Here is a 22,416-nt window from a genome sequence, read left to right as displayed (position 1 = left end):
TTCAAATTTCAGGATTTATTTTGTTTAACTTGGGAGTATTTTCCTGAACTATACAATTTGAGCATCCTCAATCCCAAAGCTGAAGTGTTCTGATGTTTCAAATCCCAGTGTCTCTTCAGCATGGGGGATTTGGGGCTTGGAGGCCCAAATTAACTGTGGTGTGAAGTTTTCAGAACTCAGCCTGGGTTAAGATAAGTTTTGTGTTCTGTAGCAGCACAAACCAGGTGGAACAAAAACTTCCATTTTTCTGGTGTGGAATTCAAGCAAGTTTTGCTCAGTGAAATGAAAAACCTTAGGAGTTTTTATTTTCATTAAGTACTCTCTCAAGCTGGGTGGTGGTGGCCCACGCCTTTAATCCCAGCACTTGGGAGGCAGAGGCAGGTGGATTTCTGAGTTTGAGGCCAGCCTGGTCTACAGAGTGAGTTCCAGGACAGCCAGGGCTATATAGAGAAACCCTGTCTTAGAAAAAACAAAACAAACAAACAACCAAAAATTAAAAACAAAAAAACAAACAAACAAACTCTCTCTAGGATTTTATTTTGCACCTTAAAATAAATAGAAGGAAAACACAGTGCACAAACAGCAGGCTATCTCCAACCAGAGTGGCCCTACATGGTAGCAGCAGAAGCCCAAACAGATGCCCAAGGAATAAAGGTGTGTACCAGGTGATAGAAGTGACTAGAAACAGGAACACATGTAATATCTGATCTTGGTCTATTCTTCAAAACCATGTTGGGCTTTTTTTTTTTTTTAAAGAGGATTTTTTTGTTTGTTTTTAATGAAAGGGTCTAGAATTCAGCTAAAGATGCTCTGACTCTGTCATGCTAAATTTACCAGAAGATTCTGAAACTGGACTAAAGATTGAACATGATAAAAGAAAGAAGAATCAAGGATAACCTACACAAACATACATACTTGCTAAGCACTTACTTGCTCACTAACTACATCCCCAGCCTCTTTCTCTTAGGCCCCATTATTTTGGTCTGAACTCAATGATACCTCACAGAGATGGGCTGAGCAAGCAGAAGCTTGCTTCGAAATTAGTAATGCTAAATTTGAACCAAAGAAGAATGTGGACAGAAATAGCTCAGAGCTTTATGTATAATTAGGAGTATAGAAAAGCCTGAAGACCCAGAATTCCCTTAGCTTATTATACACTAATATCTGGAATTTTTTCATAAGATTCATTCTCCTGATATCCATAGAATATTTTCAAAGTAGTAGAAGAGAAACAGATGTGTATAAGGTCCTCTAAGAAAGTGAGTAATGCATGGTAGAAAACATTGAGTTTTGAATCAAGCATGATAATATCTCAGGCAGAGAGGGAAGTAAAGTTGAGGGGGTGGATAGGTGATGGCTGCTGTGGTCCAGCAGAATCCACATGGAGATCCCTACTCTTCGGTGCAATAGTGTTAAGAGAGATGAGGTGTCTGTGAATTGATGAAGCCACAGGGGGACCTTTTCTATAGGAGTTCCAGTGGCTCTTGCTTGCTACTCTGGAAAGACACCATCTGTGAATCAGAATGTGGCTCTTACCAGATGCCAAAATTTGTCAGCACTTTGATCTTAGACTTTGTAGCTCTCAAAACTATAAGCAATAAATTCCTGCTGTTTATTAACTACTGAACCTATAACTTTTAATAGCAACCGGAAGCTGCATTTTGGAAGTGGTTTCCTTTGGGATGTCACAGCTGTTGCTTATAGGTGAGAGATTGCTACAGTTTGGGCTCCAACAAGGTACAAACCATAGTCCGAGTGCACTGGATTGCAGCTGTGGAATTGAATACAGAGCCCAGCCTTCTAGTCAGGCAGAACTACATGGCATTATCTTTGATTATGACCCTGGTGGTCCTCGGTCATGTGACCTTGATAGAAGCTGGGGTGAGTCCTGTATTGCTGTCAAGTTTTGTCTAGTAAGATTGTAGGGAATTTGGAGGTTCTTCAGTGATTCTTCAGAAACAAGAATTGTGAGTTAACTTTGCCATGTGTCTATCAAAATAATTTGCTTAGTTATCCTAACCTTTCTTGCTGGTTGATCGGTACCTTTGATGAGGTGTTAGAGAATTCTGTAATTCTGAGAATTGGATGCCACAGTATCCGGAGGCAAACAAGACTTTTCTGTCTTCATCACCAAGGATAGCCCACATAATGTGTCTGGTTTGCATCTTACTTACCATGATAGAGGTGGGGCCGTTTTCATCTACAACTGCATTGCAGGAAGGAAAATACAGATTTTCATCAGGAAACTTGAGCTGTGGAGTAGGTGGAGCTGGAATGTAGCTCGAAGGTTCATGTGATAACATTCAGCTCCATTTCTTGAGGCACTGAGAGGGTGGAAACTTAATCCTAAAACGGTGCTCCAAGGAGGTGTCATGGGAAGTGCAATTAGGTCAGTCATCAGAGTGCAGCCCCTCTGCATGAGTTCGAGTGTATGTTCCCGGACTCCTACCTGTGAAGACATGGGCCACTGCACTGAGAAGCTGTCACCACATGTGACTGCTGGAATGGGTCCAAATAAACCTCTTTTCTTTAAAAGGTACTATAGTATTTTACAGCATGAAACATCAATAAAGTGTTTTGCTGTAGTAACAGAAAACTCATACAGACTTCAAAGTTTTTGGATATTTGTTGGGTTCTGAAATTTTGACTTATGTACATTGGTTTGAAGTTAAACTAATGTGATATAAAGACCCAGGATTAAGAATCCAAATATCTGAGTTAACACCATTTACTAAGTTTAAAATGCAAGGAAATGTTAAGAGAACAAGGTAGATATACACTTCTTAAGCTAAGTAGAGTAAAATCTGTTGGACATTGAATATGAAACAAGTATAAGACTGAATGTGAATAGAAATGGTAACCTGCCCAGGGACCTCAGAACTTGGGGAAAGATGCACTACTAGGGGCTGTATTGCACTGTCGGAAATTCCTATGTTGTATTCTAAATTGTTCATTCCAGGACCCCAGAATTTATGTTCTATAAAGTTAAGTTGTGATAAGGTCTTCCAAGTGAACCCTAATCTAGTCTGACTGGCATCCTTACAAAAGGAAAGTTAAATATCACACATCTGCATTTACAAAGGCCCTGTGAGAGCACAGCCAGACAGCTGTGTGTAAGCCTAGATGGCAGTGCATGTGAAGATACCCTGCTGACAGGTTTTTATTATTCTTAAGAGAATTTCATTTGCACTCAGGATTCAATTCCTCCTAAACATTGGGGTTATAGGCATGTATTGCAATGCCTGGTTCCTGCCTAGCCCTTATCTTGAACTTCCATCCTTTAGAATTACAAGAAAATTATTGTTATTTAAGCCACATACTACATCCATAGTCACCCTAATAGGCTAACATTTACTGGTAAATTCCCTGGGTTTTCTTTTTTGCCTCAGGAATTAGGATTGTAACCTGGCAATTAAAAAATAAGTACCCAGCAAAAGCCTGTTCTCTCTAGCCACTGTGCTAGAGGGATGCAGCCTGGGAGAACAACACTTTTACTACAGTGACTCTACTAGAACCATATAGTGCTTAAAATTCTGTTCGCTCCTATACGGCAGGTGTGTGGTGGTTTGAATGCTTGGCCATAGAGAGTGGCACTATTAGGAGGTGTGGCCTCGTTGGAGGAAGTGTGTTATTGCATAAGTGGGCTTTGAGGCCTTCTATACTCAGGCTCTGCCCAGGGTGGAAGAGACCTTCCTCCTGGCTGCCTGCACAAGACGAGTCTCCTGCTGCTGCCTTTGGATCAAGATGTAGAACTTGGCTCTTTCAGCACCATGTCTGCCTGGAAGCTGCCATACTTCCCACCATGATGATAATGGACTGAACCTCTGAACCTGTAAGCCAGCCCCAATTAAATGTTTTCTAAGAGGTACCTTGGTAATGGTGTCTCTTCGCAGCAATAAAACTAAAGCTAAGACACCTACCCACAGGCTTTCCTTCTGTAGAGAGAAGACAACAAAATGGACAATGGAGCCCAGGTTCCTTGGCTACTTGGACTCAGGTGCTTGTCTCTGTGTCTCCTCGGGATGGGGGTGCGCGCGCGCGCGCGCGCGCGCGTGTGTGTGTGTGTGTGTGTGTGTGTGTGTGTGTGTGTGTCTGTGTCTGTGTGTGTGTGTGCCTGTGAGCCCTATGTCTGGGACTGGAGTTTGTATTATCAGTTTCCTTGGTTGTAAGGCTTTAGTCTTTTTGGACTTCGTTGTGCCTATGTGAATCTTAAGCTTGCAACTAGCTATCCTAGCAGCATCCTATGTAAGCAAATCTAAACAAATCCATATTTTATATGAATAAGTTTATTCTATTGATTCTGCTCCCTAGAGAATCCTGACTAATATGAACATCTACCAAAGTCAGAAAAATATAATTAATGAAAAAAATAGCACTCTTTTCGAAGTCAAGAATCAAGCAAAGATGTCTTCTGGTACAGTGACCCATCTTCCCTCCTCTTTAGCATTGCACTGGAGTTTGAAACAGTGCGATAAAAGAGAGAGAAAAGAAGAAAAAAATCACAAATGTAAAATAGCAGAACTGCTATATTACAGAAAAAAGTGTGGTAAGCCTACAAAAAAAATTAAACATGGAATTACTGTGTGTTCCACCAGTTCTAAAGGGAATTGAAACAGGAGCACAGCCACATAAGTCACCATTGCCAAAGGGTGGTTACCTAGCTGTGTGTTGTTAACAGAAGGATGTGCAATACAGTGTCAGCTACAGAGGGATGCTACTCTGCCTTGGCATAGAAGGAAACACTGCTATATGCTAAAACAATCTAATTCAGAAAGATAGATACTGTGTGTGTTAGTAAACTTGCTGTGACAAAATATCTGACAAATCCAATTTAAAGGAGAAAGAGTTTATTTGGACTCAGGATTTCAAAGGGTTCAGTTCGTTGTGATTGGTAAAATAGATCTGCTCCATTATGGCAGTCAGGATCATAGGAGAATGGACTGGGAAGTAGATAAAACTCCCCAGTTTTATCTGGGCATGCTCCACTTGGACCTATTTCTCTAGATACACCCCGCCTCCTAAATGGCACCATGAGCTAAGTGGTCCAAGTATGCATTGTGTGAGTCTGTTGGGGACATTTTACATTTAAATCCTAACACAGTAAGTAGCCAGAGAAAACTCATATATACAGAAAATAGAGCTGTGCACACCTACAAATGCTGGAAAGACTGAGAATAAGGGATCCCTTACACACCAAACTCTTCTATATAAGTGCCGTGTAGATATATAAACTAGTGCAGCCAGTGGAGAGTCCTCAAAAACCACAGAAAGAACTTCTATATGATGCGCCCTTCCTGGATTTACATCAACGTATCACAGAGATACTTGCACTTGCATGTTTACTGCTGCACTCTGCACAAATGAGAAAGATATGTAGCCAGTGGGATCCCCATCAGTGGATGAACTGATAAATCAAATTCTATATAAACCCACGATGGATTTTTTTTTTTTAAATACTGCTTCCCTCCAGAAACTGAACTTTAGCGAACCTTGCCCACTGCCTTGAGACCACTTAGAACTATCCTCGATCTGTTTTCCTACTTTGTATGCAGCCTGCTTTAAGCTTAACTTGACTTTGAGAAAACAGTGTAACCAGTTTTACATACCTGGATTTCTTGTGTAATCACTTTTATAACTTAAGCTAAATGCATAGCTTTAATGTTAAGCCATGTGCTCTTCGGTACCCCTTACTCAGAACGATGTATGTGTGTGTGTTGTGCTAATCATTTGCTGAAAATAACTAACAAGTTAAAAGAATTCTTAAAACAAACATCCACCATAAATGTTGAAAGCAACATGTGAGCGTATGTTGGACAACATCTATGTGTGGTTTTGAATGCTATTCTGTGTCAGTCCAGTAATTTCTTCCCTTGTAAAGCTCTGTTAACTATTTCCGTAGAAAAGAATGCCACACCCCTTTTCTATATTGTGTTTCCTATACTGCTCAATAAATATAGAGCAGAGCCCCTTGTTAGGGAGAGACAATATGGAAATGTGTTAGACACACACCAGAGAGACAACAGGTAGGCCATAGACCACAAACTACAGGTAAACAGAAGACACAGGGAGAGCAGTGGAGAATCCAAATTTGGGCTCACTTTGTCGAACTACTCTGAAAGGAAGACTATTAATTAGTTAGGTGCTAATAGAGTTGTATATGCTATAATGGGGAACATTATACAGAGACCTGAGAAGATGTGCTAGTTTCACAAACAAAGGGGCCTGAGTTCCTGATCCCTAATCTCTATGTAAAAGTCTGGTATGGCAGTGCATGACTATAAACTCCTGGGCTGAAGGGACAGGGGTAAGGGCTGAAGGAAAAGACAGGCAGATCTCTGGGGCTCTTGGTTCAATGAGAGACCTCGTGTGGTAGTTTTAATGAGAATGGTTCCCATAGGCTCACATGCTTGAATATTTAGCCCAAAGTTGGTGGAACTCTTTGGGAATATTAGAAGGTACAGTCTTGTTAGAGAAGTTGTGTCACTGGGGATTGGCATTGATGTGGGCTCACATCTTTCCCAGTTAACTCTCTCTGCCTTGTGTTTGTGCCTCAAGATGTGAGTGAATGAGAGTGAGGGAGTGAACAAGTGAGTGAATGAGTGAAATGAGTAAGTGTGCCTTCAGCATCATGCCTGCCTGCCTGCCTGCCTGCCTGCCTGCCTGCCTGCTGCCATGTTCCCCGCCATGATGCTCATGGCCTCTATCCCTCTGACACTGTAAGCTCCAAACAAACCCATTTTTCTATAAGTTGCCTTGATCATGGCTGTCTTAGTTAGAGTTTCTGTAGCTGCAACAAAAACACCATGACCAAAAAGCAAGTTTGGAAGAAAGGATTCATTCAGCTCACACTCATCTGAGGAAGTCAGGGCAGGAACTCAAGCTGGGCAGGAACGTGGAGGCAGGAGCTGATGCAGAGGCCATGGAGGGGTGCTGTTTGCTGGCTTGCTTCCCATGGCTTGCTCAGCCTGCATTATTATAGAACCTACATCCACCAGCCAGGGATGGCACCACACACAACAGGCTGAGCCCTTCTCCATTGATCACTACTTGAGAAAATGCCTAACAGCTGGATCCCATAGAGTCATTTCCTCAGCTGAGGCTCCTTCCTCTCTGATGACTCTAGCTTGTCTCTAGTTGACACACAAAACCAGTCAGTACAATAGTGTATTATCAGAGCAATAGACAAGTTGCCAAGACATTTTGTGTAAAACAAAACAAAACAAAACAAACAAAAACAACAACAAAAAAACCCACCAAACCAAAAAAAACCCCAAGCAAAAACTAACACACGAGGTGGAAATGAATCAAATAAAACAACCAACCCTGATCGATGGCCCCACACCCATATGCATATTTGCATTCATATACTATACATATATGCACACACAAACAGAATTATCTGTTTTGCAAGGAAATGGATAGAACTGGAGATGATTGTGGTAAGCAAAATAAGGCAGACACAAAGATAAATATTGCATGTTTTCTCTCATAGTGGAACATATATATTAGAAAGCAGACTAAAGGGAGAGGGAGATGGGGGAATGTGGTAAAAAAAAAAAAAGACAAGGATCTTGGTTTAGCAATGTAAACATAATGTGAGACATGGAAACGGAGGCAGTTTGGGGATGATGGGATCTGAGGTAGGTGAGAGGGTGATGTGATCGTGCTTGTGAAAAGATCACAAAGAACCCATCATTGTGTGTGATAACTAAAATAAATTAAAATATGAAAAAGAACAAAGTTTGCTAGGACCCAGGAGGTGGCATGAAGAGTTGGTGTCTAATTGGTTTGGGGTTATGGAAATGTTCTCGAGCTGATAGTGGTGATGGTTGTGCAACATGAAAATGTACTTAAGCCCACTGAAATCGACACCTGGAAATTGCTAACGGCTTATTTTTCATTTGTTTCAGGCAACTTCTTACACTGGATTCAAGCAATCTTTATTACTCAGCTTCCAGAGTGCTGGTGTTATAGACACGAGCCACCACACCTGGCTTTAAATAGAAGTGTTAGATGGTGTGTATTTATCACATATTTTTATGTACATAAATCATGTTTCCTACTAAGAGCCTTTCCTTATGACTGCTCAGAGATACTTCATCCTGGAAGGAAGACTCTGTTGAGAAGTTATTTACAACCTAGATCTTGTAAGTCACAGCGTTCCAGAGATGATATGAAAAATAGCATATAATTTTTAGGAAGAGTAACACACTTTCATTATGCTGTCAGAGAATGCTGTGATCCACCAAAATGTGACACTCATTCTGAAAGACCTCTTTCCAGGTTGTCCATGCCTTTCCATCCCTATAGGCCTTTGGGTGTGACACAGGCTAGAACACCTCACCCTCTTCACCAGCTTCCATCTCCATCCCTCCTCTTTCTCTTTCTCCACTTCTCATCCCAATACATTTCTCTTTTTCTTCACTCAGGTTGTTTAAACTCAATGGGAAATGGGAAATAATTTTTAAGAAATCTTTGTGGGTTGATTGAAGCACATTAAAAATTTTATGTAATGTGTGATTCTGAGATCTGCTAAACTTCAGGTCAGTTTGTGCTTGCTCCCTTTCCTGCATGGTTTGTTAAATAGACCCTGCTCTGGCCTGCATCCCAGAGCAGAGAAAGCCCTCACTGCTGGTTAGAGCTTTCCAGATCATGTTTAAAACTAAAATTCATCACCACTTGGATTTTCCTGTTGAATGAATATTTTGCATTTAGTACAAACTGTATTTTAATAAACAGACACCCCTGGCTTTCACTCCTGCCCATAATGGATGCTGAAAGGATTCCTGGAAGGAAATATAAAGGCCCTCAGATGATGTGCTAACTTCAAAAATGGAGGCGATTAGAATTGTTATGGCTCAATTTTCTCCCAAGTGAATTCAGATGCTTCTCTTTAAAAAAAAAAAATGCTTTTATTTCTATTTTTAAGTGAGACATATTGTTAAGCGCATGCGTGAAATGTGAAAAGCACTTATATTCTTTCCTTTAGCCTGATGTTCACATGGCCTAGGTAGAGAAGGCCTGCTGAGCCAGGCACAGGCTCTGTGGCACCTCCGGGAGCTTAATAGTCATCATAGTTGACACTGGCTCCATGCCTAAAGCTTTCCCGGCTGTGGGGACCAATGGCTGCATCTTCATCATAATGACGCTGGTAGTAGTCACCATAGTAGTCATGGCCATTTTGATTTCTGTTTAGCCAATAGTTGACATCATCTTCAAATTTCTGTAGGAAAAGAGAATGATAGAGAATGGTTTTGAAGATACATACTCCTCAGAGTTTGCACACAGAAACTCTGGCTTTTCTCTAAGTGGCTTTTTTTTTTTTTTTCCCCTTAGTGATTGAGAGTCAGCATCGTGATAGGACAGCTACTTGTTATAATATTTGGTCCACTGGTCAGTCCAGCCTTAGGATACCAGTATGAACTATCTGCCCACTAAAGAAATTGATGCCTATGCTTTTGATAATTTCCACCATGCCAAAGTATGTTCTACACCTGAACATTTTTTTCTCTTTATAAGGTAAATAAAATGTGCATCTCTAAAATGCAGTAACAGCTTGGCTGGCTCTCACTATTATCCACATTACTATGGTAGATGCCTCCTTTTTTTTTTTTTTCTAGCTTGATCATGATGAATGATCTGACAGATATTTTCATTTTTTATTATTTTCTTTATTTACATGTCATATGATTTCTCCTTTCCCAGTTTCCCCACCAAAAAAAAAAACCCAAAAAAACAAAACAAAAAACAACAAGAACAAACCCCTATTGCCTCCCCCCTCCCCATGCTTGCCACCCTACCCTCTCCCACTTACTGGCCCTGGCATTCCCCTACACTGGGACACAGAACCTTCACAGGGCCAAGAGCTTGTCTTCCCATTGATGCTCGACTTTGCAATCCTCTACTATACACATGCTGCCAGAACAATCAGTCCCACCATGTGTACTCCTTGGTTGGTCGGGCTAAGGGTTTATCTATTTTGTTGATTTTCTCAAAGAACCAGCTCCTGGTTTGGTTGATTCTTTGTATAGTTCTTTTTTTCTATTTGGTTGACTTCAGCCCTGAGTTTGATTATTTCCTGCCTTTGACTCCTCTTGGGTGAATTTGCTCCTTTTTGTTCTAGTGCTTTCAGGCGTGCTGTCAAATTGCTGGTGTATGCACACTCCAGTTTCTTTTTGGAGGCACTTGAAGCTATGAGTTTTCCTCTTAGGACTGCTTTCATTGTGTCCCGTAAGTTTGAGTATGTTGTGGCTTCATTTTCATTAAGCTCTAGAAAGTCTTAATTTCCTTCTTTATTTCTTCCTTGACCAAGTTAGGTAGGTGCCTCCTTATCCTGCTGGCTTATTCCTGTGCTTGGCCTGCTGTAGGAATTAAGTCAACCACTGGCGCCTTCAGCTCTGGGGCAGTGCATCTGGGACACCTCATCTATGTTCTTGGTTTGAGTGTGCACAGGCGCATAGTTCACTGTGCCAGGTTGTGAAGTAGGCTGTGGGTGTCAGGTCCTGTGAAGACACTGGAAAATGCTCAAAGCAAGCTAGAGAGTCCTGACTTACAAGAAACTGCAGTCTGTTGGAGATAATTATGAAAGGAGGGAGCTATTGTTAATAAAAATAAAAAGGCAAAGAAAAGGACCAGTGGTTTGTATGACTTCCTCCAGCAACTACTTTTTGCTATAAATTGCCTTTTCAAAAGGGAGAAGAATACTTCTGAAGTGATGGTGAAAATCCAAGATGGATTGTGATGGTAACTTTCACTTGTTGATCTAGTGTGAGGATGAGGCATTGAGATAACAAAGACAGACTGGATGGGAGAGGGCTTGAGCAGTTTGGACTGCAGGCAGTGGCTGTGAGACCCTGCACCTGAATACCACTGAGACTTGTAAATGCAGATTCTCTAGCACCACACTAGCCTTTTACATTGAGTTTTCTAGTGGTTGGATCTCAAGAATAAATTTTCAGGCGGTGGTGGCTCACGCCTTTAATCCCAGCACTTGGAAGGCAGAGGCAGGCGGATTTCTGAGTTCAAGGCCAGCCTGGTCTACAAAAAAACAACAAAACAAAACAAAACAAAAGAATAAATTTTCATTTTAGTGGAGTGGCTAGGGAATACTAAATACAGTCCAATTCCAATTTGCACATTCTGTCTTTGTGTTAGGATAATGTAAAGCAATGTGCATTCAGTGTGAACCACTCTGGATTCTGGATTTGGATTGTTTTCTCAGGTGAGTGTTGTGTGGGACGAGACTCTCCAGGAATACAGGAGGAGTCGGGGCTCGCAGTTGTCTCTCGACCATGTGTCTGACCTAAGGGCTGCTGGAGGCATTTTAAACTGCAGCGATTCCAACTTACCATAGACTGAGGACCATCTGTCCCTAGGACCCCGAGACTGAAACCCTATACTGGGGCCAGGAAATGGGGCTCTGGAGCCCATGACTCAGTGGTAAGTCCCCATGACTCAGTGGTAAGTCCCTTCCTGTACCCCTCACTCTGGGCCACGGATTCTGATACCTGCCCAAGATCATCATCTTCAGAGCCTCCCACAACCTGTGTGGCAGGGAGGAGGACACAAACATTTTTACCTCCCTGTATCACAACACCACATTTTGGGGTCAAAGTAAAATGATCTTACTGCCTGGATTTTCTTATTAGGTTTGAGATTTTAAGTTCAAATGTGTATTTTAAATACATGTTAAGATCTTTTATGAATATATAAATAAGACAGGTTCAAGTTTGAATATTAAGTTTGAATGTGGGCTGGGGCAAAGATGAAGAGGGATGGTGTTATTCCAGTGAAAAGGATGCCGCTCACGGCATCTGAGCATAGCTTCTGGCCTTTTAATGTAAACTTAATCATTGAAGTCATCCTCAATCCTTGTCTTTTTATGGGTTTGTTACCATAGACATTATGTTGTAGCCATTTACCCACATTAAAGTTTAATAACTACTTAATGGTGGTCATTAGAGAGATACAAACTACCAAAAGATGATATAACATTCTCATCTACCAAATAAATATATGTGCTTAAATATTCCAATCACAAGATGCTGATGACTCTAGAACATGGGTATCCCTCTGAAGGACTTTTGGAGATGTGTAACTTGACCATCAGAAGGACCCTTCATCTGAGTCCACCTGTTTCCCAGTAACTCCACCAGGGAGAACATGGACCTAAGAAAGGAACAATTGACGCACAGTGATGTCCTTTGAGTTGTGAAAAATGCTTAATAAAGTCATTTTTAAGTACTTCAAATCATTCCTGACGTAGAGTTTAGCTTGAGTATGTAGCTACTTGCACAGCAAAAGAAGACATATTTGATAGCGAAGAGTGCATTGATGAAATTTCCCCTAAACATCTGCAAGAACCACCTCTCTTTAAAAGTCTCTTCGTATGGTCTTCAATGACTCCATATACCCATCTTGTTGCTTCAGCCAATTCTGAGCAAAGACGACAACATTTAGCGAGTTGTTTTGAGGATGCCCAGTTGAAACTGGACAGCAGGGCTGAAGGCATTTCTAGAAAAGTAAAATTCTTCAGGAATCTAGATGTAGCCTTTTGGCTCACAGATTCCCTGGATCCCTCCTCTCCACCTGGCTGGCTAGTATGCAGTGAGGAGTGGGACCATACGTTTGGAATAAAAAGCCCCGTGGCTTGGCTATGGTTTGTGTGCTCCTAGAAGCTAGAAGCTTGGTCCTCAGAATGGCATTGCTGGAGAGCTGGAACCTTTGAGAAGTGAGGTCATGAAGGCTTTACCTACTAAAAGGACTACTGTTGTGGTATTTCAGAGTGGGTGAGTTCTTGTAAGAACTGGCAGTTGAAAAAGTCAGTGGATATGTTGATACATACCCATATTGCTGGCACTAGGGGTTCAAGGTCTTCCTTGGCTATATACTAAGTTTGAGCCCAGGCTAGGCTACATGAGACCCTGTCTCAACAAACAAACAGATAATAGAAAATTTATATGAAAAAATAAATATGAATATAGCAAATTTAGACTTGCTTCTTGCTTTCTGTGTCACAGTTTCTTAACACGTATTCCTGCTATTATGACACCATTTACCAAGATGTTCTTACAGGAGCCAGTAGATTAGATTGTGACTTCAGACCTCCAGAACCACAAGCTAAACATGAACTCTGATATTTTGATAGAGCAACAGAGAACAGACTAATAGAAGAAGCAAAGTCTAACATCTCAGGCCCTCTTCCTCAGGCCAGGCCTCTGACCCACACAGCCTGCCCTACAGTGTCCCATCAGAGGGCTCCCCATCAGAACAGTATACTCACCGCCTCATCAAAGCCCATGTACAGGAACTGCTGGTACCACTGCTGTACCTCAGGCCGTGTACGGTCCCACAGCTGTCGTTTGGCACGCTTCAGGCCACCTAGGAATTCCTTTGCCGTGTGCTCGGCTACAGCTACGTTAGTCTTTGATGGGGCAGGTCCTGAAAAGATTATTTCCAAAAAGACAAAGAATGAATTATTTTTTGAAAACAATATTCTCTTTACTATTGGAAGAACTTTTTCCTCCTATGTTTTAAAAGGTTTGTATTTTATGTGTATGGGTGTTTTGTCTACATGTATGTCTGTGCCCCATGTACACACAGTACCAGCAAAGGCCAGAAGAGGGCATCACCCCCTAAAAAGTTATAGACAATTGTGAAATACCATGTGGATGCTGGGATCCTGAACTACTAAAACAGCAGCCAGTGCTCTTACCAACTACTGAGCATTTCTCTAGCCCCAGGCTATTACTAGAATTTTAATGTGGCTTAACTACTCTGTGTTTTGAATTGACACATAGAAATTGTAAATATTTATGCTATACATACATACATGTAAGGATCAAAGTGGGTTCATTGGCATTTCCCTCCCCTGGAAATACTTATCACTTCTTCATGTTGGGAAGCTTTAAACTCTTTTCTAGTTGTTCATAAAATGTGCAGTGGGTTGCTCTGAGCTGTAGCCACCCTGCAGTGATGCAGCACATTATATAAAGTACTCCCCTGTACCTGCTTGTTATCCAACCTCCCCACCTCACTCCCTCTTCAGGCTCCACTACAAGCTAGGAGGGAGGAAGGTAAGTGATTGATTATCACATCAGAAACGTGGCTCACGTTTTCTAATCTCTTCAGCACCTGATTTTATAGAAGGAGCTGGAGAGAGGAGAAAGAATGTTCACTGAACAACACAAAGGTTCCATTTGACCTAACTGATAACAGTGACCAAGAGCCCACATTTTGACTTCTAGAATATTTACTTCTGTGTCTCCTTGTTGCTGTCTGTCACATAAATTAGAAACTGCTTTTCTGTTTTTGCTTTTAGTAATAGAAAGGTTTTCCCCATGGGAATGCCTTTTCCTAACTGCTGATTGGATAGGCAGACCACCAACAATGCTATTCTATAGCCACCCCACCAGGTAGGGTTAGGGTCCTCAGTTCAGATGTGTTTCGCCAGTCTAAAATAACCAAAATTCAATTTACACTATTTCACTGTTTTTGAGTTCACACTGACAGCTTTTTTTTGGGGGGGGAGACTTACTAATAATAATACTTCCCTAGCAGAATGCCACACCACATACTCACAGAACAAGTCCATTGAAGCCTTTGAAGAGCAAAGCCTTTCTCATATCCCTAGTATAAGCCCTCCATGGACACATTCATCATTGCTGTTCCACTACTTGCAGTTGCGAGTGAACACATCCTTCCTTACCCACTTGAGGCAGACTTACCTTCTCGTTTCTGGAGCATCTTCTTGAGTTTGTTTCCATTTATGCCACCTACATAAACAAAAACAGAAGGCAGTTTCAGCGTCCATAGTTCCTGGAATTTTTGCACTTTGTGGAATGCAAAAAACAGAGTTGTAAATAAGGAGTGCTGATCCCTTTCCTGATTTAACAGATCTGTAGTAAAGTATTTAATGGGTCTTGGCATACTTGCCATACAAGAAAAATAATGCATGGTATCTAGGGCTAATACTGATAACAGAGACGAATAGATGACAAGAGCATTACTGATTGAGCTTTTCTTGCTAAAACTGTGCTTTTAGTCCTAATGTCTTCCTGCTTATCACATGCATCTTCCAGCAAACCTTATCTTCATGGTATAATAGATCCTACAGTGCCCTCCTTCCAAATTCATAATCCTCCAGAAATAAACCCTTGGGAATTTCAGAGCTGAGATTATTTTTTTAAAAGATATTAAGATGGTTCTCATTGGACTCAGGGTGGGCTCTACACCCATGATGCAGATCCATTCAGGCTAGGTAGCCCCATGAGAAAGAGCTTGGCAGGGGTGAGGCTTCTATGGCAAGCCTGGGAACTTGGCTCTTTAAAATAGCTGTACAGTTTTGCAACTTTCTCTAATTGTCCTCCATTTGAGCTTTATTTGGAAGGGTGGGTGGGAGCATTAGCTGTTAAATATGTTCAGTTTTTAAAGAGTTAAACTAATCACCTTGATAATTTGATAGGAGCTAGCATGTCTAACCGGAAAGAATACACCCTCCATTCAGTTAACTGGTACCTAAGAGTTGTACACAGGCTGGTTGTTCTCATGAAAGGTAGACTCAAAGCCCCTGGGGAAAACACCACAGCATCCTAAGTAAAAGCAGAGCATTTACAAGGGTCTGGAACTGCCATGAGCACCTAGGATAGAGAAGGCCACAGTGAGGGACTACTGCTGTCTTCTTACGAGGATTCTTAACCTCTCAGTCCAACCAGGGTTTCTAAGAAAAGGACGAACCTGTGCTTACATCTGCAAAAGGGTCCAAATTCAATTAAGAACTTGCTTTGAGTATACACTCACAAGTAGTATAACTGGGTCACATAATTCCATTTCTAGTTTTCTGAGAAACTTCCACACTAATCTCCATAGCGGCTACTGCCAGGCTACTCCCACCAGCAGTGAATAAAGATTCCTGCTTCCTGGCATCCTGTCCAGTACATGCTGTCATTTGTTCTCTTCATGATAGCTATTTTGACTGGGGCAAGATGGAATTGCCTCGGTTTTAATTGGTAGTTCCCTGGTGCCTAAGGATGTTGAATACTTTTTTTTTTAATGCACCAAGATACTTGAAGACTCATGTTTATTGTTACGTGAGTCATAATAGCTAGGAAATGGAACCAGCCTATGTGTGTGTCCACTCACAGGTAAATGGATAGAGACACTGGTACAGAGACACAACCATAAAGAAAAATTAAATCATGTTATGGTCATAAGAATGGATAAAACTGGAGATCATTATGTTAAGTGAGATAAGCCAGATTGAGTGTTCTGGTTTGATTCCTTTTGCTGTGATAAAACATGTCCAAAAGAAACTTAGGAGAGGGAAGGGTTTGTTTAGCTTACACTTCAAGTTACAGTTCATCACTTAAGGGAAGTCAGTGTAGACACTCAAGAGCCTTAAAAAAGGAATGATGGAGGAACACCATTCGCTGGCTCACTCTCTGGCTGTCTCACTCAGGCCCATGCTCAGCTAGTTCTCTTAAACAGCCCAGAACCACCGTCCCCCGAAATGTCACTGCTCACAATGGTCTTGGCCCTCCTATATGGATTAGCAATCAAGACAATACATAAAAGACATGACTATAGATCAAGGGCAGTTACTCAGCTGAGACCTTTTTTTTTTTTTTTTTTAAATGATTGTACACTGTGCCATGTTGACGATATACAAAAAGGACAAATAACATACTTTTTCTCATGCTGAACCCAGATTTTAATTTATATGTCTGTGCTTTTATATGTGTGTATATAGATTGGATATAGTTCATAAAACTAGAAAGGGGACCATGAGAGGGAAATGAGAAAATTTAAAAGGTTGGAGGGTAATTTGTTGTAATTACTTTTCTATTGCTGTGACAAAATACCATGACCATGGTAATTTAAAGGAGAAATCATTTAGTGGGAGCTTACATTTCCAGAGGATGAGTCCCTAACTATCATAGGGGAGAGCAAGACAGCAGGCAGGCAAACATGGTGCTGGAGCAGTAGTTGAGTGCTTATCCCTAATCTCCAAGGAGGAGGCAGGGAGATAAAGAGAGCTAACTGGTAATAGCATGGGCTTTTGAAACCTTGATGCCTACCCTCAGTGATATACCTCCTCCAACAAGGCCACACCCCAGAATCCTTCCCAAACAGTTTCACCAACTGGGCACCAGGCATTCAACTATATGAGCCTATGGGCACCATTTTCATTCAAACCACCATAGTAATAAAGATGTATCAATAAAGATGTATCTTGGGATAAGAAAATAGGAAGGGGTTGTCTACAAAGAGCGATGATGAAAGGCCCACCAGGAAGATATGGAGTGGGGCGTAAGGAAAGAGGAGAGGAAGAGGGCTAATGTACTTAAGAAGTGGATGGAATGAAACGTATTGCTCCGTATAATAATTCGAAAATTAAAAAAGAAAATCAAAATGAGAATATCCATTTGAGGTTCTGAGTGTAGCTCAGTGAACACTCACTTAGCATGATGAGCCTTGGGATTAATCCTCAGCACTGGAAGACAACTAAAAAAAAATCTGCATTCTGGTTGTCAACAAAATATTAATAAGGCTGGAAAAACACCTTTTTAGTAAGAACTCTTGCATAAATGATTTACTGTGTTGTTGAGGAGAAAAAATAGTCAATATTCAAATCCAAGAGTCAGCACCTGGTTGTTTTACTGTGTGTGTGTGTGTGTGTGTGTGTGTGTGTGTGTGTGTGTGCCTGTGTATATTTGTGTGTGTTAGTGCACTTAATGGTCACCATGTTTCTAGATCCACATCACTCTTATTATGTGAAATCCATACAGAGCCTCATCACTCAGTCTACTGTAGCATGATTATATTGCCTACTGACTGCCAGTATGGCAGCACCATCTAGAGAGCCTGGCCTATGCTCCTGGATAGAGTAGGGAAGTCCTAGCGTTTATTCAAGTGCCTCCCTGATGATCTTACGGGTGTAGTGGCAACACTTTCTGGGCTTTCTTAGGAGAGTCTTGATTTACAGCACCTCCTTTCATTCTCAGAAGTATCCCAGCTTGAAGGATAATATATGGGCATCTTAATTTTAGAGAATGGATAGCACAGAAATATCCTGAGAAGAGTCTGTAAGAGCCATTTTAAGGAATGAGTGATGGAAGTTATTGTCCTGGCATCTTGTTCAGGGGAACCAGTTTGTGCTGGGCAGGGAACTAAGGAGTTAGCATAGCAGGCATCAGAGTATGGAGGTTTCTATAGTATGTATGCAGGTTACCTATGGTGATGTGGCCGTTTTAAAATAACATTAGAGCTCAGTGTAGTCAGCTATCAAGAAGTAACTGTCCCATCTCTGCTTTGTCATTGTCCTGATCAGGCCACCACAATCTCTGCAGCTGAAGGTAACAGGAAATCTGGAGAAAGGAAACGCCCTACCTCCCACTGTGGTTTCAGATGATCTCAGCTGGTCCTGCAGCCATACCTATAATACATATAATTGGCTCCAACTCTCTGGGACTGTAAACTCTAAATGTTTTATTTTATAAGTTGTCTTGGCCATAGTAGTTTATCTCAGCAATAGAAAAGTAACTAAGATAGTGAGTAATATTTCCAGTGTCTGGGCCACCACATAAAGATGGAGCAAGTGCCTCCAGGAAATTCCTCATTAAGAATTAATGCATCTGAGCATAAATCAACACAGTTGAGAACTGGCCAAGCTGCTGGAAAGTGACTCTCTAACCAGTCAGGTGGGGCTGCTGGTAGGCACTATACTTCCTTCCAAATCTTAAAACTCAGTGAAGACATCTATGAAAATATTTGCCAAAGCAGACAGATACATTATTGATTTTAATATTAACATTCATGAATATCTTAACATTTGTCAGTCTTTAACAAGCCACGGGACAGCACACACAGAATTAAGCACTGCCCTCCATCTGTTTGCCTTCTGTAGCTGTGCTTAACAATTAATGAATGAAATGTGGTCTGACGCTGAAAGAGACATGAGATTTGGGCTATTCCTGCAAGCCTGAAAGTTCTTGCAAATGTGAGTCATTAGTCCTTCAGGAATGAAGGCTCCATCATAGCAAATCTTAGCTGTGCAACTGAAAGGCTTGCAGAGGTCCCATGCCATGAATTATGAATGCCGCTGCTATGCCAACCCTGTACCTTCAGCTATATATTAATACATATAATTGGACACCACCCTAAATCTGCTTGAGGAAAGGAGTAAAGAACAAAAGGAGAACTGTAGCTCCCTTACTACAACATCCCCAGCTGTCATTTCCAGGCTGTGATGAAAAGCAGTCACATATGTAGCAAATCTGGCTACCTGGAATTAGAATACACAGGAGACTGGACATATTCAGAATCTCAATATGTCTCACTGTGAAGGTGAAAACCCATGACAGGCAAATCAAGAGCGGGCTGTGATCATTCTCTTCATGAAATGTGCTTGGATGCCATATAGAGTCATGGTTGGGGCATGGAGAGGTAGTGCCTCTGCTAAGAGCATTGGGTGCAATTCCAGAGGACCCTGGTTTGATTTCTACATCTACCTTCTGTCATTCCAGTACCAGAGTTACACCACCTTCTTCTGGTCTCTGCAGGTACTACATGCATAAAGTACACAGACACATGTACAGGCCAAACACCAATACACGTAAAATAAAAGAGGGAGATGAAACAGTCATCTTTTAGACTCAATGTATCTTCATCTTTCATTATAAAGTTCACATTTCAGTTTAGTGATGCTGATGCTGTGCCTGACTCCACTCCCTCACCTCTTGGCATTAACTCAGTCAAATATGAGTGTTGAAAATGAATGGCCTAACGAACGCCATGGTCAGAAGGCTAGCTCGCAAGAGGGTACTGCTGTCACTTGCAACAGTCACCCTTCCAACAAGAACAAGCTCCCCTTTATTTTCATGGTCTCTCCTGCCATGACCCTGCCTCCCCTCATTTTGGAGTTTGGTTGACCATACTGACTCTGAGAAAGCAAAAAATGAAGCACAGAGAAATCCAGTGTGTCTTCTATTTACATTTGGCAATGGCCACCCCTTCGTACTGGGACAAACACCATTCTCAGGTGAAAGGCAAATAGTTTAGTGTCTTCCAGCTACTGTTCTCTTGGCAGTAAATCTAGGGTCACCCTGCTGCCTCCCAGGGTTATAAACTTCAAAGGCGCTCCTATGCTTGGGCGCTCATTTGTGACCTCTAAAGGGTCACACAAAAGAATCACTTTCCAGGTTCAGAAGGTAGAGCCTGTGGAGCTCTGGGTATAGTATGAAGTCCTGAACTCACTTTACAGTGTGCTACGAAAGTGCTTTTAATGGAGAAAGAACTGGGGATTTTCAGTTAATTCAGCTAACTATAGTAGAAATATATTAGCTAATATGTAGATATATGCAATGTTTAAATATAATAGCTAGTAATATAATGTTTAAATATAAGAGCTAATAATTCAGCTGAATATAGTAGAAAAGGCTAAACATTATTCAACTTTAAGGGCTGATGCCTGTCCTATCTGAAACCTCAGGCCAGCTCAGCGTAGCCTGAACACCCTCAGTCAGCTCTGTTGCCCCAAACTGCCTGGAAGGGAATTGAAGAGAGCAACTCTGTCCTGCCTCTGAATGCTACTCCCTTCAAGCCTCCACCATCCCTGATGTAGCACTTCTTGCGGCTCCTTCAGACCCCTATTCCATTTGCCCAAGGTTACCCCTCAGTCTACAATGCTCTCTTTGCACTTGATTCCCTCACTGCCTGCCCAAGTGCACTCACTGGGACTTACGCAAGTGCAAAATGCTAGACCCGGTTCCTCTATGTGTTCTTGGTTTAGTCCAGGCTAAGAGCAGGATCGTAGGCAGGCATGAAGCACCCCATTTCCAATCTCCTTCCCCAGCACCCTCAGCACCCTCCTCCAGGCATCCTCTGCTTACCTGGACCCAGACACAGCAGAAGGAGCAGCGCCAGCCCGGCAAGGACCAGGACCGCAGGCCGCGCAGAGGAGGTGCTCATGGCGACAGAGTTCTGCAAAGTGGCTGAAGGGACGACTGGAGCGGGAACCCAGGCTCAGCGAGCTCCGAGCTCCGGTATCCTTGCTCAGGGCGGGACCCACAGGGTGGGCAACTAGCCAGCAGGCCAGGCCCTGAGCCAAGCTTCAGTTCAATGCCACCGAGGCACACTGTCCTTCGTGTCTGCTGCAAATCGCTGAGAGGAGCCCCGTGGCCAAAGGGGAGAGGGCAAGACAGATGCCAGGCACAGCCCAACCAGGCTAGACAGAGAATGCTGGCTCACTCCTCTTTCCCCCCTGAGCCCTTCCTCTCCAACACAACCCTCCCCTAGCATCCCAGGCCCTTGGCTTCAGGCTCAGGCCTTGACTTTTAAAGTAGCCTTTGGAATGTTCTTAATTCCTGAACTGTAGTTAAGGTTGGCTCCTGCTGGGTCTCTTTTTATGATATTTTGAAAGATTCTGGGTTCAGAACTGCAATCCAGGAAAAACATGTCAATTCAAACGGCTGCAGTGCAAAAGCCTTGGAGAGACAAGTGTTTTTGCAAAGTTTTTCGTGAGCAGGCTGTGTCCACTGTGCACTCTTATTCTGGGACTTTTGAGCAATTGGAAAGAAGGCAGAAGACGCTCATTTTCTCAATAGCAGGCTTGCCCACCAAAAGAGGTCACTAAACAGTGTGCTCAACAAAAGAAAAGACCAACCTGACCACTATGCAGGAATGTGGGTTCCACTCCCCGCAGCAGGTTGGTGGAGCAAAGACAGACTGTTGATTGGAACTGATGAATGGAAACTTGGCTTTGGAGGCTTTTCCCGGTCTGAGCGGAGCTCAGTTTCTTCACAGAGATTCTCAGTTTTAAATCACAGAGAGGCGCTTAGTGCCTGGCCGCTCAGGGAGAGAGACCTTCTCAATTAGAAGGTTTCCCTAGCCAGCCGGAGGAAAATCAAAAGTCTAGCCATCAAAGGAAAAGAAGAGAAAGATGAACCTGGGAGTTCTGTAAATACTGATCTGGGAGTCGTCTGCTCAGATATTTAGATAACTCACTTGCCTTTCTATGTGTTGGCCTCTAAAGTGGAGGCTGCAGCATCTACTGGACTGAGGTACGGAGTCAATGTGGAAAGCCTTGTATGCTGTGAGCACACAAAAGTGTTGGTAATTACTGCTATCACCTAGACTCTAGCCTCTGTGTCCTGTGCTCAGTGCCTTGCCACCTGTGGTCTCCATCCCCTTCCTGCCCAGGCTAGACTCTCAGGAGCTATCATTCTGGAATGATGCCAATTAAACCCTAGTGTCATTGTCATCAGGGCTTTTCATATGCTGCCCAACAAGTTGTCTTTCAGAATGCTGCAATGACATCTGCCTTACTTTCTGGTTCACAGATAATTTGGTGACAGAGGAGCAGGGGAAGTGCCTTTGCCCTCTGGGGTGCCATCAGCCCAGCACTCTACAGGGAAGCTC

The 22,416-nt window shown here is 42.3% G+C and overlaps 1 protein-coding gene across 1 annotated transcript; it reads right to left on the bottom strand.

Annotated features, from left to right (window-relative positions):
* Nucleotides 1–8,892: 8,892 nt before the first annotated feature.
* Nucleotides 8,893–21,430, bottom strand: Ecrg4 (ECRG4 augurin precursor). Its single transcript, XM_031368835.1, has 4 exons — nt 20,889–21,430; nt 14,727–14,774; nt 13,283–13,440; nt 8,893–9,223 (listed from the first exon to the last, which is right to left on the bottom strand). Exons 1-4 carry the CDS (start codon nt 20,965–20,967, stop codon nt 9,062–9,064), a joined length of 447 nt encoding a protein of 148 aa, XP_031224695.1. The 5' UTR covers nt 20,968–21,430; the 3' UTR covers nt 8,893–9,061.
* Nucleotides 21,431–22,416: the final 986 nt, after the last annotated feature.

The sequence above is a fragment of the Mastomys coucha genome, unplaced genomic scaffold, assembly GCF_008632895.1.
Source record: "Mastomys coucha isolate ucsf_1 unplaced genomic scaffold, UCSF_Mcou_1 pScaffold14, whole genome shotgun sequence".
Taxonomy (NCBI): Eukaryota; Metazoa; Chordata; class Mammalia; order Rodentia; family Muridae; genus Mastomys; species Mastomys coucha.
Note: the sequence above shows the minus strand (reverse complement) of the source record. Positions and strands in the feature narration are given on the sequence as shown.